The sequence below is a fragment of the Ursus arctos genome, unplaced genomic scaffold, assembly GCF_023065955.2.
Source record: "Ursus arctos isolate Adak ecotype North America unplaced genomic scaffold, UrsArc2.0 scaffold_6, whole genome shotgun sequence".
Taxonomy (NCBI): domain Eukaryota; kingdom Metazoa; phylum Chordata; class Mammalia; order Carnivora; family Ursidae; genus Ursus; species Ursus arctos.
Window position 1 is genome coordinate 47,293,273 of NW_026623078.1, and position 16,737 is coordinate 47,310,009.

Consider the following 16,737-nt stretch of genomic DNA (forward strand, 5'->3'; position numbering starts at 1 on the left):
CGTCTGCCTTCAGCTCAGGGCGTGATCCTGGAATTCTGGGATCGAGCCCCGCATCGGGCTCCTCTGCGGGAAGCCTGCTTCTTCCTCTCCCACTCCCCTTGCTTGTGTTCCCTCTCTCGCTGGCTGTCTCTCTCTGTGAGATAAATAAATAAAATCTTTAAAAAAAAAAAAAAGAAAGAAAAGAAAAGCTATTTTAGAAAATATGCATAATACTTCCATAACCTTAAAAAGGGGGAAAAATTTTCAAGTCACAATATGCAGAGTTAAATTGTAAAATATTTTTTATTGTAAAAACAGAGTCAACAGAAGTTGACAATGCAAATGTCATCCCAGAACATTTCCCCTTGGTTCTTGAATTTGCTAGGTTCCCAGGTACCAGCAAGTCTCCATTAGCACTTCTCAGGTTTCATGGTCATTTTGAGATATGTTGATTAATTATATGTATATATTGCTTGGAAATAAATGTCCATCTGATATTAAAACAAACAAACAAAAAAACTGTTGTGTCTTTGTTTCACATTTCCTACAGGGAAATCTATATATCTCAGATACCCTCACAATTTAACAGTAAAGTTAGTGCCTTAACCAAACCCCGAAATTCTCCATCACATTATTAAATCAAACTCATGACATTTGCAATATATCCAGATTTAAATGTTTAAAAACAAAAAAAGTTTGGAATTTAAAACAAAACTTTAGGCTGATTTTTTCATATTTAAAAAACTGTAGTTACTTGCAGCATACAAATGGAGAAAATAGTGCAAAATGCATCAAGTTTTATATGATAAATATACTTTCAACCTAAATGGCTTCCTCAAAAGCAAAGAGTGAAAAATTACCAATTCTCAAAAGCAATCTAGACTCAATAAAGTTCACAATTTAGAAAGATCAATTGCTACTCTATTTCTATAGATTGCAAAAGATTTCAGAAACAGATTAAACATACAATTGTTTTACAAAAATAGAAATATTGTTTGGGACTTTACAAAACTTTATAAAATATAACACTATATTTGCAAATTCAAGATAGTTTCACACTGAAATAGACAATACGTCCACCGATATAAAGTCTAGCCAATCTTAACTGGTCTGTCTTGACCATTCTTACACATTATTTCTTCCAAGTCTTGAGCCTAAGTAGATCTGTGCTCTATCATGGGATTTTTTTTTTTTTTAAGAGATTGTTTAATTTGAAAGGTTTACAAGATTTTTCATTCTAGAAATAATGTTAAACCAGATGAATTTATACCTACAAATATGTTTTACTAAAAGTAGAAACTAAGGCAATGTGAAAATTCTGTATGTGATAAATTTCAAACCAAATTCTTAAGAATGAAAACCTACCTACTGATTTAAAATATATATTTGACAATTATAATTTGGTACCTATAAAACATAAAAATATAATCACAACTATTTTATGGAAAAAATATTTATTCCTATAAAATGAAGAAGCTCTAAATTTAGTTATTTGTAGCTGGCAGATGAGAAGTATTTTCAAATTACACCCATTCATAAATGCTCATTTTATCACCTCAAAGAGCACCAGTGTATTTTCAAAACAAGCTAAAAGTGAGAAGGTAGGGGCTTATTTCACGTAACAGTGCTATTATGATAAGGCACCATTTGGTATATGAAACAGCCGAACAAAATAATTTCAAATCACGTTTTTTTGTTACTGGTGTCTTAACCATTAGATAGGATGGTTAGGAAAAAGCTAATTAATATTAGCCAACCGCATTGTACTCCTTTTCCCATCTTTTTTTGCTTTTAGTTTTTCCATGTAACAGAACATACAGTAAACAACAATGCAGTACCCGATCTGTTAAATACACATCTTTTCCCAACCTTCCAACAAAATAATCCAAAATTAAACAAGAATAAGAAACCAAAAATTTATCTGATATACTTTGCAATAATCTATCCCTGTAGAAGAGTGAGGAGTTGGGTGGGGAGGGGGTGACAACACAATGACAGGACCTATTTTCTATAGCATATATTGAGGCACACAGGTTATAAGTTTCTCAGGCAAATTCAAGGCTAGAGCAAAACCGAGAGAAAGCTCAGAATTTTACATTCCCCCCAGAGCTGATTTCTCAGGTAGTCACACCCAATTAAATATTTCAAAGTACGTCCTTAGTCACTGCTATCATCATCATCATCATCATCAGACACATCATTTAAAGGAGACTTCAATGACTGACTGTAAGAGTCTGATCTAGTAGGCTGGCATGCGGCCATGTCCCCCGTAGAAAGCAGGTCATAGCAGAAGTCACAAATCCGCACAGGCTTAGAGGACTGGCTTGGAAGAAGAAATCTCTTTTCAGAGCAGGGCCCACAGACAACAAAACCACATTTGCGGCAATGGTGACGACGATTAACAGGTGTGAATTTTGCTTTCTGGCAACGCATACATACAGTTGCTTCAGAGTCAGGAACCCAGACAGCAGCATGTTCATTACTGGGTGTCTTCCCACTTTTGGAGAGTAAATCAGTAACACATTTATTTATGTGATTCATCCATTCTGATTTCTCAGTGGCAGTGGCAGCATAAACTGCAAATGATTTAGTTGGTGTCTTGATAAGCCATCCATTCCTCAAGTCTCCCTCATCTTTGATGGAATCAATAGTGACATTCTCCAGGGGAATAATATGTTGTTTGTTATATTTTTTCTTCTGGATGACAATATTGCCATATACAAGAATATCATTAAATAAGAAAAACTGCCTTGCTTTGGGCTTTTTTCTGCACAACTTAGTCAATACTCCTTCTCCAATAAGAACCCTTCCAGGTATAGTTAAGGGTTGACCAGCTGCTCCAAAACAGTTTTCTACTATATTTATACGTCTAGTATTTGCTTCACTGTTTGCCAAGCGATCCACCATCTTTTGCTAGTAGCCTTAAAAAAAGAGAGAGAAAGAAAGAAATAAGCACACAGAAATGATAAATTCATAAGTTAAAAATTATATAACCTAAATTTAATCTAATAAATCGTTACTTTTACTCAAAGGCAAAATTCTCTAATATTGTTTCCCTCTCAAGATAATCACCAAGCATACCAAAAGCGTTAACATCTCCTACTTTTTATAATCATCAAAAACATTTATTAACCATCTCCATATAGCACTATACTCGTTATGTAGGTATTTATAAAAGTATAAACTTCTTAAGGCATAAAGGAATAAACAATTGGACAATGAATATAAGTCATCTTGCAAAACAATAATCTCAGTTCCATGAAATTTAATCTCAGAGGGATTCTAAAGAAGAGGGCGAAATTCCGTAAAAACCTAGAGAAATTGATTTTTCTGGTAAACTATTCCCATGGAGCTAAAGCCTTAATCCTCTCACCTGGATTACCAGAACTGTTTCCCAACATGTCTCTTTGCCTTTGGTCTTGCACCCTAAATCAATCTTCAGGCAGTGATTTCTCAAATGCAAATCTCACCATGTCATTATTCAAAAGAACTCCCCTTGATCTACAAAATGCAGAATTTTTAGCATGGCATACAAGGCTGTTTATTATCTGGTTTTTTTTTTTTAAGATTTTATTTATTAATTTGACAGAGAGAGAGAATGAAAGAGGGATGGAGAGAGAGCCACGTGCACAAGCAGAGGGAATGGCAGAGAGAGAGGGAGAAGCAGGCTCCCTGCTGAGCAGAGAGCCAGATGCGGAACTCATCCTAGGACACTGGGATCGTGACCTGAGCTGAAGGCCGACGCTTAACTGACCAAACCACCCAGGCGCCCCCATGATCTGGTTCTTGCTTACCTTCCCAGACTCGTCAATAGTCACTGTCACTCTTTACCTCAAACTTTATGTTCTAAGAAAACTCTACTACTCAGAGTCCATTTCATCCATGCATGCCTTCTCTCACGCTGTTATATCCTTTACTACTTACTACTCAGAGCTAACTCTTACTGATCCTTCAGGACTCAGTTTAGGGTATCATACTGAAGCCAGAAGTCTCCCTTAAACTCTTTTAGACTAAACACCTTCCTCTGTGCTCTTTACATTCCATGTACCCTCTGGCTGCATTATTAACAAAGGATTGAAATGTCTTCCTTAAAGGCTGCAATGGAACCTAAAAGACAGAGACCATCTGATACCTATCTATCTTTGAAACTGACACCCTCTGGCACAACAAAGGTGATCAAAAATGCTGACAAGAATATTTTGGCATTGTGCAAAAACTTATATTAATCTACTCTTAAATGATGACAGATTTAATCTCTAGATCCAATAGTGACTTCACTCAAGTCCTTGAGTTGTGCCCTATTTCAGATCTACTAACCTAATACTACCACAACCAAGTCATATTAAAGAGAAGAGGAACATTGAAAGTCTAACAGCACAGTCTAAATTCCAGTATTCAGCTCACAAACTGTTTGATGATACTGCACCCCTTCTTGGCCTCCATTATAAAGGTTCTGATCATTCCTGAACTTGTCTCCTCTAATCTTGGGTCCTTATAAAGCCCTCTTGCTCTCCACAAGGGTAGGCTGTGCCCTGAAAGTTGTTCCCAATAAATTATATGATAATGCATGGTTCCAAACCGTGATGACTTCTTTTTCTAGTAACAGCAAATGTGCCAGCCAATTAAAGGTTTATTGTCCTATGCACAGTGCATCACAGAAGAGGAACTAAAAACAGCTCATGAACACCAACATGCATAATTAAAGAAATAATAATACAACATTAGGATATTTTTTTCACTTATCAGATTAACAAAAATTTTTAAAATGTCCTAAGATGCAGTACTACTGAGGATACAGGGAAACAGGCACCCTCATACACTAGAGAAAAGATGTGTATTCACTGATCTAGGGATTTTATCAAAAGAAATTCCAGACAAGTGCATAAAGGATATCCAACACTGCGCTGTTCGTAACATACACACAAAACTGGAAAAGCTCCAAATGTCCAAGAGGAACTGGTTGAACAATTTATGATACACCCATAATAATATGCTAGATATCTGTTAATAATGAGATAGATGTAAACACAGTGATATGGGAAAATGTTCAAAATATTTGGGGGGGAGATGTATTTGTTTCAAATATATACTGCGTTTATTGCGTTTCATCAAATCTAAGATGCTACAGATTTTCATTTTATGTGCCACTGAAAATGAAAAAATGCTGCCAAGTATATCATGGCATACCCCTGATTATATGAGGTCCCAATTTCAGAGACATAAAATACAGTAAAACATGTTCATCTTTAGACTCAATGAAATATGGTATAAATGCATAATCACGGGGCACATGGGTGCCTCAGTCATTAAGCGTCTGCCTTTGGCCCCAGGCGTGATCCCAGGGTCCTGGGACCAAGCCCCTCATTGGGCTCCCTGCTCCGCTGGGAGCCTGCTTCTCCCTCTCCCACTCCCCGCTTGTGTTCCCTCTCTCGCTGGCTGTCAAATAAATAAATAAAATCTTAAAAAAAAATGCATAATCACAGACACTTGTAAATATGTAAGCATACACACATAAAATAAAATTAGAAAACTATATACCACAATATCAACAACTGTTATTAATCTCTGAGAAGTACAATAATGGATAATTTTTCATACTTTACACTATCTTTAAACATTCAACAGGTATTTATTTTGTTAGGCACTGATCTAAGTGTAGGAGAAAAGAAATATACAAAACAGGCACGGTCCCTGCTCCTTAAGGCTTACATCCTAGTTGGTGAAAACGAGTGAAAAGAAAACTGAGAACGAACTTGTAAATCAAGTTATAATTAAAGTGATTTTTTAAAAAACCAACTGGGAAGCTATTCAGACTGGATGGTCAGGGAAGGCCTTTCTAAAGTGGTATTATTTTAGCTGATAAGGAGGAACTAGATAGACAAGAGGCCCACGTGGAGAGAGAGTAGTATATTTCAAGCAAACAGAGTAACTGCGAAGGTCCTAAAGCAGAAAGAGGTTGGCACTTTGAGAGAACTGAAAGTACCTATTTATTCCCATCTAAATCAACTGCAGAGTCTACTGCTTTGGACGCACAGTTATTAATCAGCTCATAAGCAATGCAAACAATTTCCTATGATTGCTACTACTGGAACTGATACCATCTAAATTTGTGCAGTACTTTTCACATTTATTATCTTCTGATTTTAACTGTCACAAATTCCTGTGAAGTAATGAGAAGTTTTTACATCTTCCAAAGCAGCATCTAATATTAGCTGAAATGTGAGCTGAAGGAGAAACTAAGGCACAAAGTGAGAGATTCCATAATGTTCAAGGCAAATAGCCTGGAAGTAATTCTACTCATTGGGAGTCCAGCAACCAGCTGAGCACTTTGAATGTGATACAGTATATTCTATTCACTGCGACCTTAAATAGATATGCGCTACTAGCCCCACTTTACAGATGAGTAAACACATAAAAAGTGGTTAAGGGGCGCCTGGGTGGCACAGTCGTTAAAGCGTCTGCCTTCGGCTCAGGGCGTGATCCCGGCGTACCGGGATCGAGTCCCACATCGGGCTCCTCCGCTGTGAGCCTGCTTCTTCCTCTCCCACTCCCCCTGCTGTGTTCCCTCTCTCTCTGGCTGTCTCTCTGTCACATAAATAAATAAAATCTTTAAAAAAAAAAAAAAAAAAGTGGTTAAGTACTTGGCCCAAGGCTGTCACAGAAGTGAGGCTCCAATCTGATTCCTTGGTGCTGTTACCAGCGTATTATGGTACACTAATTATTCCTTATGGCTCCACTCACTCTATAAGAACTGAGAAAGCTATTGCTAACCTTTGGACCTCCTCTGCAAAACCTACAAAGAAGAAAGAAGAAAGAGAATACTAACTTGAGCAAATAACCTGAAACGACAGGTCATCATGATTTAGCCAGTCTCTTGAATGTTTCATTCTTCAAATTTTGCAATATATTAAGCCTGAATCTCTTTTCATAAATCTTGCCCCATTTAAGAATGATGCAACAAAAGAGAAGCTTAGGCATCATTAATTGGTATTTGGCTAGAACAAAATAGCTTTCAAAGTTTGACAGTGACCCACATAAAAAGTACATTTCACACTGCAAGGTTATAAATACATACTCATAATTCTTTCAACTATAAATAATGTGTTCTATTATCTTCACTTATTTTAATGATATGCAACCCACTTGATTGATTTCACTAATGGATTATAACCTATACTGGAAAAACAATGAGCATGAAGAACTTAAGACCTTTCCATTATCCCTGTATGTCCTAAAATAGTTTCTGTATGTGTCTGACATGAAGAAAGAAAGCACTGAGCTAAAAAACCCAGGAATACACAAATGCCTTACACACACACACACACACACACACACACACACACACACGAGATAGTTGGGTGTCCAGCAGGAACAGCACAGAGAGGAATGGGAAAATAGGGGGAAGTTACCAAAAGGGAAATCAAAGTACCACTTTTAGCTGGATTACTGCTAGATACCCCAAAGCAAGGTTCTTTGGTAAACTGGATTAGGGTACTACCCTTTGGCTCAGAGCCTCAACATGGCCTCAACAGGGCCTCTGCCTTCCCCCAAAGCCGAAATCCAAATTTACCACCAGCACACTGAAGTGCCCCAAGCAGTAAGAACTCTTAAAGATTTTTGTGAGAATATTACAAGATTACTCAGCCTGGCCAAGGAGTGAATCCTATGCACAACTTGCTCATTGTGGGGCACAGAAAGAGGAAGCAGAAGACAACTACAGGACAAGGCCCAACTAAATTTGTCTACTTTTCTTAGGAAGGAATACCAGTTACTATAAGAAGAGCTACGAAGAAAGCTTCTGAATCTCCTGGCAGAGATGACTTCTTTAGAACAGTTTCCAAGAAGTAAAATTACTGGGTCAAAAGACATGAATGTTTAAGGCTCCTGCTACCTTGTATAAAATTTCCATTCTGAAAGGTAACACCAATTTACCAAGCAGTACAATGACTGTACCCATCCCATCTCGTCTCATGTATTTTTCTTTAAAAATGTCAGTAAACAAGATAGATTTCAAAAATGGTATCTCATTTTATCCATTTATTTTTTTATTTATCCAACATTTATTGAACACTTTTTAGATGGCATTCATATTCTTTTCCTCTTAGAGCACAGAGTCTGCTGAAGGAGAAAGAGAGTAGGTAAGTAAACAGGTGATTCCGAAAGGTGAAGTGCAATGAAGGAAATCAGCAGGGTGTCAAGATACAGGGAAAAACTCATTTACTAAGTGGTTCAAAAGGCCTCACTGGAGATGGTGCTATACACGAGTCTTAAAGGATGGGGAGTCAGCCATACAAAGGAACTAATACCACGGACATAGGTCCTAAGACAGCAAAGAACAAATACACTACTTTCAGTTTAATTAAATGTTTTATTTCATAGCTACCTAGTGAAGGCAACCACTTTCTAATGTGTTTATTAACCACCTGTATTTCTAAGCTCATATATTTAGAGTTTATTAATTTGCATGAGAGTGTTTTACACATAAAGGCTAAAAACCAATTTCTTTGCTTTTCCTAGTATATTAAGCTGTAATTTTATGGAGTTTGGCATGGGGCAGTTTTATCTCTTAAGTAGTTAAACTTACCCATATATTCTTTTGTGCTTTTTCTTTCATTACTCCTAAGCTCTCCTTGTTCAGATATCAGATACACCTACAGGTTTCCTCTGCCACCTCAGAGTAGAGCATTCCTAGGAAACCTTTTGTAAGCCAAAAAGGCTTAAAGCAAAAAAGCAATTACCACTAATTTACGTGGAAAACTTTTGAGTGTTCCCAGACCGAAAAAAACCCCACTTTATTAGGCTTTTCTGATTCCTTAGGACACATCTTGTTAACAGATATACAAAAATAAATCAAGATAAAACACAGATGCTTTATCAAAGACACATGGCAGCTTGATGTGGAGATGCTGAGTTCCAGGAAAGGAGCTTGGTGGTGCCACTCTTCCTGCCCAGGGTATGTACTGCCTCTATAATGGCTCGCTGCAAAACACTATTTTCTTTTTTTATATATTTTTTAAAAGTAATCTCTACACCCAACGTGGGGCTCGAACTCACAACCCCGAGATCCAGAGTCGCATGCTCTACTGACTGAGCCAAAACAGACACTACCTGCACCTATTTCACTTTTTTTCATAAAGGTAAATTCTTTGGGTTTCTTTCAGCTACCGAAAACAGGTACTAATGTAGGTCTTTCATAAAAGTGAATTGTGTAATGCAAAGTTCAAAAAGTGGGGTATACCTGTATTTAGTGTCTATATATTTAGGATATGAACTTTACATTTAATTCTTTTATCCACCTGAAATGTACTGACATAGGTAAAAATTCCTTTCTTTTTAAATATTTACATTCTAAGAGAGCTAATTAATTTGCTTCAGAATCACCAAATACTGTGTGACCTCAGGTTTCCTCCCTTGTAAATGGGAATAATAGCAACAGCTATGTCAGGAAGAGGATTAAATGATAATGCATATAAAATGTTCATCAAGTAGTGAATAAGTGATAGCACTTAACGGTATTAATAATCTAATCTACAGATTTATAACACTCTCTTTATATTAACTTTTATATATTCTGATATCTGCTTCTGGGCTGTTTGGTCAAATCCATTAATCTGTTTTCTAATTCTTATGTGAGTACCATGTACCTCGTAGGACTAGTCTAGGCTATCTCCATTACTTAACCTTTTAAAAAAAGGCTTACCTAATCTCCTCTGTTTATTTGTTCAGATGAAGTTTACTTAGAACAGTGGTTCTCAACCTTAGCTGTACACTGGAACCACAGGAGAGCTTTAACTTTCAGTATACCAGAAAAAAACAGCCATCCCAACTTACAGAGTCCAAATTACCCCTCTTATTTATTTTTAACATTTTAAGCCATTTTATGACTAATTTATAGAAATAATAAAGGAATAGTTAAAAAATGATTTTACGAATCTTTATAAAAAAATAAACATAGCAAATTTCTTTTTTTTTTTTCTTAAAGATTTATTTATTTATTTATTTAACAGAGACAGCCAGCGAGAGAGGGAACACAAACAGGGGGAGTGGGAGAGGAAGAAGCAGGCTCCTAGCGGAGGAGCCGATGTGGGGCTCGATCCCAGAACGCCGGGTATCACGCCCTGAGCCGAAGACAGACACTTAACGACTGCACCACCCAGGCACCCCAAACATGGCAAATTTCTTGTTCCACATTTCTCTGTTATTGAAGGTATATATATCCAAAAAACCAGCATCTTTTGAATGCAACACTCCTTATAAGCTATCATGCATGAATCTGTAATACGTTCATTTCCGTCTTTAGGAGTACTGTTCAATGATTTGAGTTTGAGAAAACTCATCTAGAATATCATCTGAACACTCAGTCGGAGATTTCACTTATGATTCACCAACATTATTAGTCTAAGTGTTGCTGTTTCTTTATATTCATCTTCTGACTTGTCTGGTAGTTCTGAAATGTCTACCTTTTCTGATTTTTTTCTTTGCAGTTAAAGATGAAAAATGTAGAATAAAAAAAATCTTAAATTCTCAAATATGTTAAATGAAGGCTTAAAACAAACAAACAAAAGAAAAAGAAAGACGAATATCTCCAAACTGTTTTGTATCTTTTTGAAAGATGATGCAGTACTTTGGGCAATGCCATAATAAAACTGAAGATGGTGCAATACTGATGATTTATTTCATCCTCATATCATCCTTCTAGGCAATTACATCACTCTTCCATTTTTTTCTTTTTGGTTAAATGATTCTTAGGACACTGAAATAGTGAACTGCTTCAAAACATAGAAAAGCAAGGTCATTAAGATCCTGTATTGTAGATTTATATATGTCCTATGAAGCTAGATGTAATTGCAAGCTAGAATGAATTTTATTCTATTTTTTAGTAATTTCCCTTTTTATTTTGCAGATCTCTAAGAAATAATAAAAGTTACAAAATATCAATTACTACAAATAATTTGAACTGCTTAAACAGAAACTCAAAAACCAAAATGGAAGCCAATGGACTCTGATGATAAACAAAAAGAGTTACAGAAATACTGATCCCTAAGGTCCCTCCCCCAAAATAAAATATTCTGATTTTATTGGTCTGGGGTATGGAAGGTATGGAGGGAAACTGGAATATTTTATTTTATTTATTTAATTTTTAATAGATTTATTTTAGATTCACAAAAAGGAGAGAGAGAGAGAGAAAAAAAAAACATCAGTGGGGGGGAGGGGCAGAGGGAGAGACAGAGGGAGGGAGCAGGGAGCCCAACATGGGGTTTGATCTCAGAACTCTGAGATCAAGACCTGAGACAAAACCAAGAGTTAGACCCTTGACCGACTGAGCCACCCAGGTGCCCCTGGACACTGGAATATTTTAAAGTTCGCCAAGTAATTCTAATATGCAGCTAAGGTTTAGAACCATTTTTCAATTACAATAAATATAGAACAAAATCCACTAAAATTATGGAACTCATATTACACCCATATATTAATTTAGAGTAAGTTAACATCTTAAGCTTTTTTTTTTAAAGATTTTATTTTTAAGCAGTGTCTACATGTGAGGCTCAAACTCAAAACCCCAAGATCAAGAGTTCCCTGCTCCACTGATCGAGCCAGCCAGGCACCCCAACACCTTCTTAAGTTTTTATTGTTCCTAGTCAGGTTGATAATATCTCTTCCCAAGGTTTCAAATCTTCTTTTGTGGCCCAATAATTTTATAGGTTTCTTCTCACAAGATTATTACACCTTTTTTTTTTTTTTAAAGGGACGGTTGGGGGAGAGGATGACAGAAAAAGGGAATCTTAAGGAGGCTCCATGGAGCCTGACATGGGGATCGATCTCACAACCCTGACTGAGGTCAGAGAGTCAGACACTTAACCAACTGAGCCACCCAGGCACCCCTACACATTTCTTTAGTGGCTTCCCAGGTATTTCATACTTTTTGTTGCTATTTTGAATCTAATCTTTCCCCATTATATTTTCTAATTAGTTACTAGTATTGATAAGAAAACTACTGATACATGTCTTTTCTCCCCTATGTCCAGCCATTTCACAGAACTCTATAAATTCCCAATTTCCCAAATGATTTCCCCTTTGTCTTCTTTTCCAGCAAACAGTGTCTGGCAGTGCTATTTCATAGCTAAAAATGTAAGGCTCCATGGCAAAAGAATAAAAAAAAAAAAAACTAAACTTTTACAAAGCTAGATTTGTATACCAATTTAAAAAATTAATCCGAAGTTTCAAGTTCTCTCCTTCAAAACTGCAGACAAGAACTGCTTTTGAATTGTCCAAGCTCCACCCTAGTCTTTTGGTAACATCTTGTTTCTGAATATGTTCTTCAGTGGAGTGTCTACCACCTGTTAAAAATGTAATACTAGAAGAGGCAAAAACTCTTCTAAAAAAGAGACAGAATACTATTTACAATGGAGAAGAGAGCCCAACTGTCACAGAATACTATGGCCCAGTTCTTACCAAAAATCAAAACTTCTTATCTTTGCAGTTGAGTTTAAAACAAAAAAAAAACATCTAATTAATTTCTTACATGTACCCATGACATCTGATATCAGTGAATATCAGTATTCAACTATGCATTATAGTTGGAAAAATCAATAAACTATGAACCAAAAGACCTGGATTCTAATGACAGCTCAGGCACTAAAATAAGAGATTTCATACAAATTACCTAACTGTTGGGGAGGAGGGAGGAGGGGAGGAGGAGCAGTGGCAGCCACAGCCTTAAATAAAGTAATCTCTAAAACACCTTCTGTCTTTAAAATAATAAACTCTGACTGTAGTTGGGCCATGTTTCTGGTTTACTGCAAGGCTGACTTGCCTACAAATAAATTTTTAATAAAAAATTTGACTGTGTCTTAATATCAATCAAGATTTTAAAATCTGTTGTTACTGCTGAATTGAGACTACAGAAAATGTAAAAGGGAGAGACAAACAGAAAAGTGATGAAGAGGAAAAAAATAGCAACAAATTATCAGAGATACATCTTCCCTGGGCAAATGTTAAAGTACTAAAGCACACTACTCCTTCTCCTAATACAGTAAGTCAGATGAACAATTATTCTTTGTGCCTACCATATGCAGAAGACAGGACCATTCTCATTTTCAAAAGTTCTATAGTTTAGTAAGCATGATAACAATAATCAGGAAATTCTAGGTCAGATTTTCAATAAAATATTAGGATGATAAAGCAAAGAAGAAATACTTGGAAATTTATCAAAATTTGTAATTTCAGTAAATTTTACTTATTCCATCAATAAGAAGAGACAAAATTTTGTCCTCACCTTTCCAATAAGATTTCTGCCACTGTGACAAACCAACTGCATAAAAGAATACATGTGTTTACTATTGAGGTATAATTGACGTATAACATATTAGCTTCAGATGTACGTTTTGACATTTGTATACACTGCAAAATGATCACTACAGTAAGACTAGTTACCATCTGTCACCGTACAAATTTTGTTTTCTTGTGATGAGAACTTTAAAGATTTACTCTCTTCAGAATGTGCACAATATTATTGACTCCTGTCACCATGCTACGTATTACCTCCCTACGACTGGAAGTTTGTTCCTCTTGATCCCCTTAACCAATTTCACCCACCCCCCTGGCAACCACCATTCTGAGTTTTTTTGTTCATCTTTGCTTTTAGATTTCAATTTTAATTGAGATCATATAGTACTGTCTCTGCCTAACTTACTTCATTAGCATAACACACTCACGGTCCATCCATGTTGTCACAAATGGCGAGATCTCATTCTTTTTTATGTCTGAGCACTACCCCATTATGTATATATATAGCCATTCTAACAGGTGTGAGGTGATACCTCATTTTGATTTTGATTTGCATTTCCCTGATGATCAGTGATACTGAGCATCTTTTCACGGGCCAGTTCTCCATCTGTATGTCTTCTTTGAAAAAATGTCTATTCAGATCCTTTGACCATTTTTTTTTAATTAAAATTGATTGTTTTTTGTCCATTGAGTTTTAAGAGTTCTTTACATATTCTGGATATAAATCCCTTATCAGATATATGATTTGCAACTATTTTCTCCCATTCAGTAGGTTGCCTTTTTATTTTGTTGATGGCCACCTTTGCTGTGCAGAAGCTTTTTAGTTTGATGTAATTCTACTTATTTTTATTTTGTTGCCTTTGCTACTAGAGTCAGATCCAAAAAACCACTGCCAAGATGGATGTCAAGTAGGTCACTGCCTACAATTTCTTCTAGGAGTTCTATGGTTTCAGATCTTAACGTTCAAGTCTTTAATCTGTTTTAAGTTGATTTTTGTGTATGGTAAATGACAGTACCCTAGTTTCACTCTTTTGCATGTGGCTGTCCAGTTTTCCAAATACCACTTTTTAAAGAGACAGTCCTTTTTCCATTGTATATTCTTGCCTCCTTCAATATAGTTTGAAATCAGGGAGTGTGATGCCTCCACCTTTGTTCTTTCTCAAGATTGCTTTGACTATTCAGGGTCTTTTGGGGTCCATACATATTTTAGGATTGTCTGTTCAATTCTGTGAAAAATAACACTGGTAGGGATTGCACTGAATCTGTAGATTACTTCGGGAAATATGGACATTTTAAGAATATTCTTTTAAACCATGAGCATGGAATATCTTTCCATTTATTTGTGTCTTCAGTTTCTTTCATTAATGTCTTAAAGTTTTCAGTGTGCAAATTTCTCATCTTGGTTAAATTTATTCCTAGGTATTTTATTCTTTTTGATGCAGTTGTAAATGGGACTGTTTTCTTAATTTCTCTTTTGGGTAGTTTGTTGTTACCATATATAAATGCATGATTTTTTACTTTCTACACTGAGACTCTACTGCATTCATTTATTAGTTTTAATAGTTTTATGGCAGAGTCTTTAGAGTTTTCTATATAGAAAAGCATGTCATCTGCAAATAATGAGTTTTACTTCTTTCCAATTTGGACAGCTTTTATTTCTTGCTTAACTACTGTGACTAGGGATTTCCAATACTATGTTTAATAAAAGTGGTGAGAGTGGGCAGGCATCCTTGTCTTTTTCCTAATCTTAGAGGAAAAGCTTTCAGTTTTTCACATTTAGTATGATCTTAGCTCTGGGCTTGTCATACATAGCCTTTATTATGTTGATGAATGTTTCCTCCATACCCACATATTCAGAAGTTCTTATCATAAATAGATGTTGAATGTTGACAAATGCTTTTTCTACATCTATTGAGATTACCATATGATTTTTATCCTTCATTTTGTTAATGGGCTATATTACATTGATTTGCAAATGTTAAACTATCCTTGCATCCCTGGAATAAATCCCACTCAATTACAGTGTATTATCCTTTTAAGGTATTGTTAAGTAAGGGTTTGCTAGTATTTTGTTGATGATTTTTGCATCTGTGTTCATCAGGAATACTGGCCTACAATTTTTGTGTGTGTGATGCCCGTCTGGCCAGATAATGCTGGCCTTGTAAAGTGAGTCTGGAAGCATTCCCTCCTCTTCCATCTTCCCGAAGAGTTTGAGAAGGGTAGGTATTAACTCTTTAAATGTTTGGTTGGTAGAGTTCATCTGTGAAGCCATCTGGTCCTGGACTTTTGTTGGGAGGTTTTTGATTACTGCTTTGATCTCCTTACCCCCATCTATTCAGATTTTCTATTTCTTCATTATTCAGTCTTGGAAAATTATATGTTTCTAGAAATTTATCCATTTCTCCCAGGCTGTCCAATTTCTTGATGTGTAAGCATTTATAGTAGTCTTTTATGATCCTTTGTATTTCTGTGGTATCACCTGTAACTTCTCTTTCATTTCTGATTTATTTGAGTCCCCTCTTTTCTTCTTGGTGAGTCTAACTAAAGCTCTGTCAATTTTATCTTTTAAAAAACCAGCTTTTAGTTTCATTGATCTTTTCTATCATCTTTTAGTCTCTTTTTCATTTATTTCTGCTCGGATCTTTATTTCCTCCCTTCTACTAACTTTGGCTTTGTTTGTTCTTTTTCTTCTATTTCTTTTAGGCATAAAGTCAGATTATTTGAGATCTTTCTTGTTTCTTATGGTAGGCTTATAATGCTATGAATTTCCCTCCTAGAACCGTTTTTGCTGCCTCCCATAGACTTTGGTAAATTGTATTTCCATTTTCATTTGTCCCAAAGTATTTTTTTTTAATCTTTAAAAATTTATTTAAGTAGGCTCCACACCTAGTGTGGAGCCCAGAATTGGGCTTTAACTCCAGACCCAGAGATCAAGACCTGAGCTGAGATCAAGAGCTGGACGCTTAACCAACTGAGCCACCTAGGTGCTCCTCAAAAAAAAAAATTTTTTTTTTTTTTAATTTCTCCATTGATTTCTTCATTGACACACTGGTTGTTAGGTAGCATGTTGTTTAATCTCCCAAGTATTTGTGATTTTTCTAGTTTTCTTCTTGTAATTGATTTCCGGTGTCATACCACTGTAGTCAGAGGAGATATTATGATTTCTTCTTAACTTTGTTTTGTGGAGTAGCATATGATCTATCTTGGAATATTCCATGTGCATTTGAGAAGAATGTGTATTCTGCTGCTTTTGGATGGAATGTTCTGTATGTACCTATTAAGTCCATCTACTCTAATGTGTTGTTTAAGGCTGATGTTTCTTTATTGATTTCCTATCTGGATGATCTATCCATTGATGTAAGTGGGGCACTGAAGTCCCCTACTGTTATCATATTGCTGTCAATTTCTCCCTTTAGGTCTGTTATGTAAAGCAAACATTATTTAGGTGCTCCTATGTTGGGTGCATAAATA

The 16,737-nt window shown here is 35.9% G+C and overlaps 1 protein-coding gene across 5 annotated transcripts in view; it reads right to left on the minus strand.

Annotated features, from left to right (window-relative positions):
- Positions 1 to 268: 268 nt before the first annotated feature.
- PLEKHF2 (pleckstrin homology and FYVE domain containing 2) overlaps positions 269 to 16,737 on the minus strand; it is a 28,307-nt gene continuing 11,838 nt past the window's right edge. For 4 of the 5 annotated variants that reach the window (XM_044382688.3, XM_057307930.1, XM_044382687.3 and 1 more), the window contains one exon: positions 269 to 2,900. In XM_044382688.3, the coding sequence (XP_044238623.1) occupies positions 2,137 to 2,886 (750 nt within the window). In that variant the 5' untranslated portion in view covers positions 2,887 to 2,900 and the 3' untranslated portion in view covers positions 269 to 2,136. Of the gene's footprint in view, positions 2,901 to 3,352; positions 5,495 to 16,737 lie in introns of those variants that run through there. The other variant, XM_026495695.4, reaches the window with a different exon arrangement.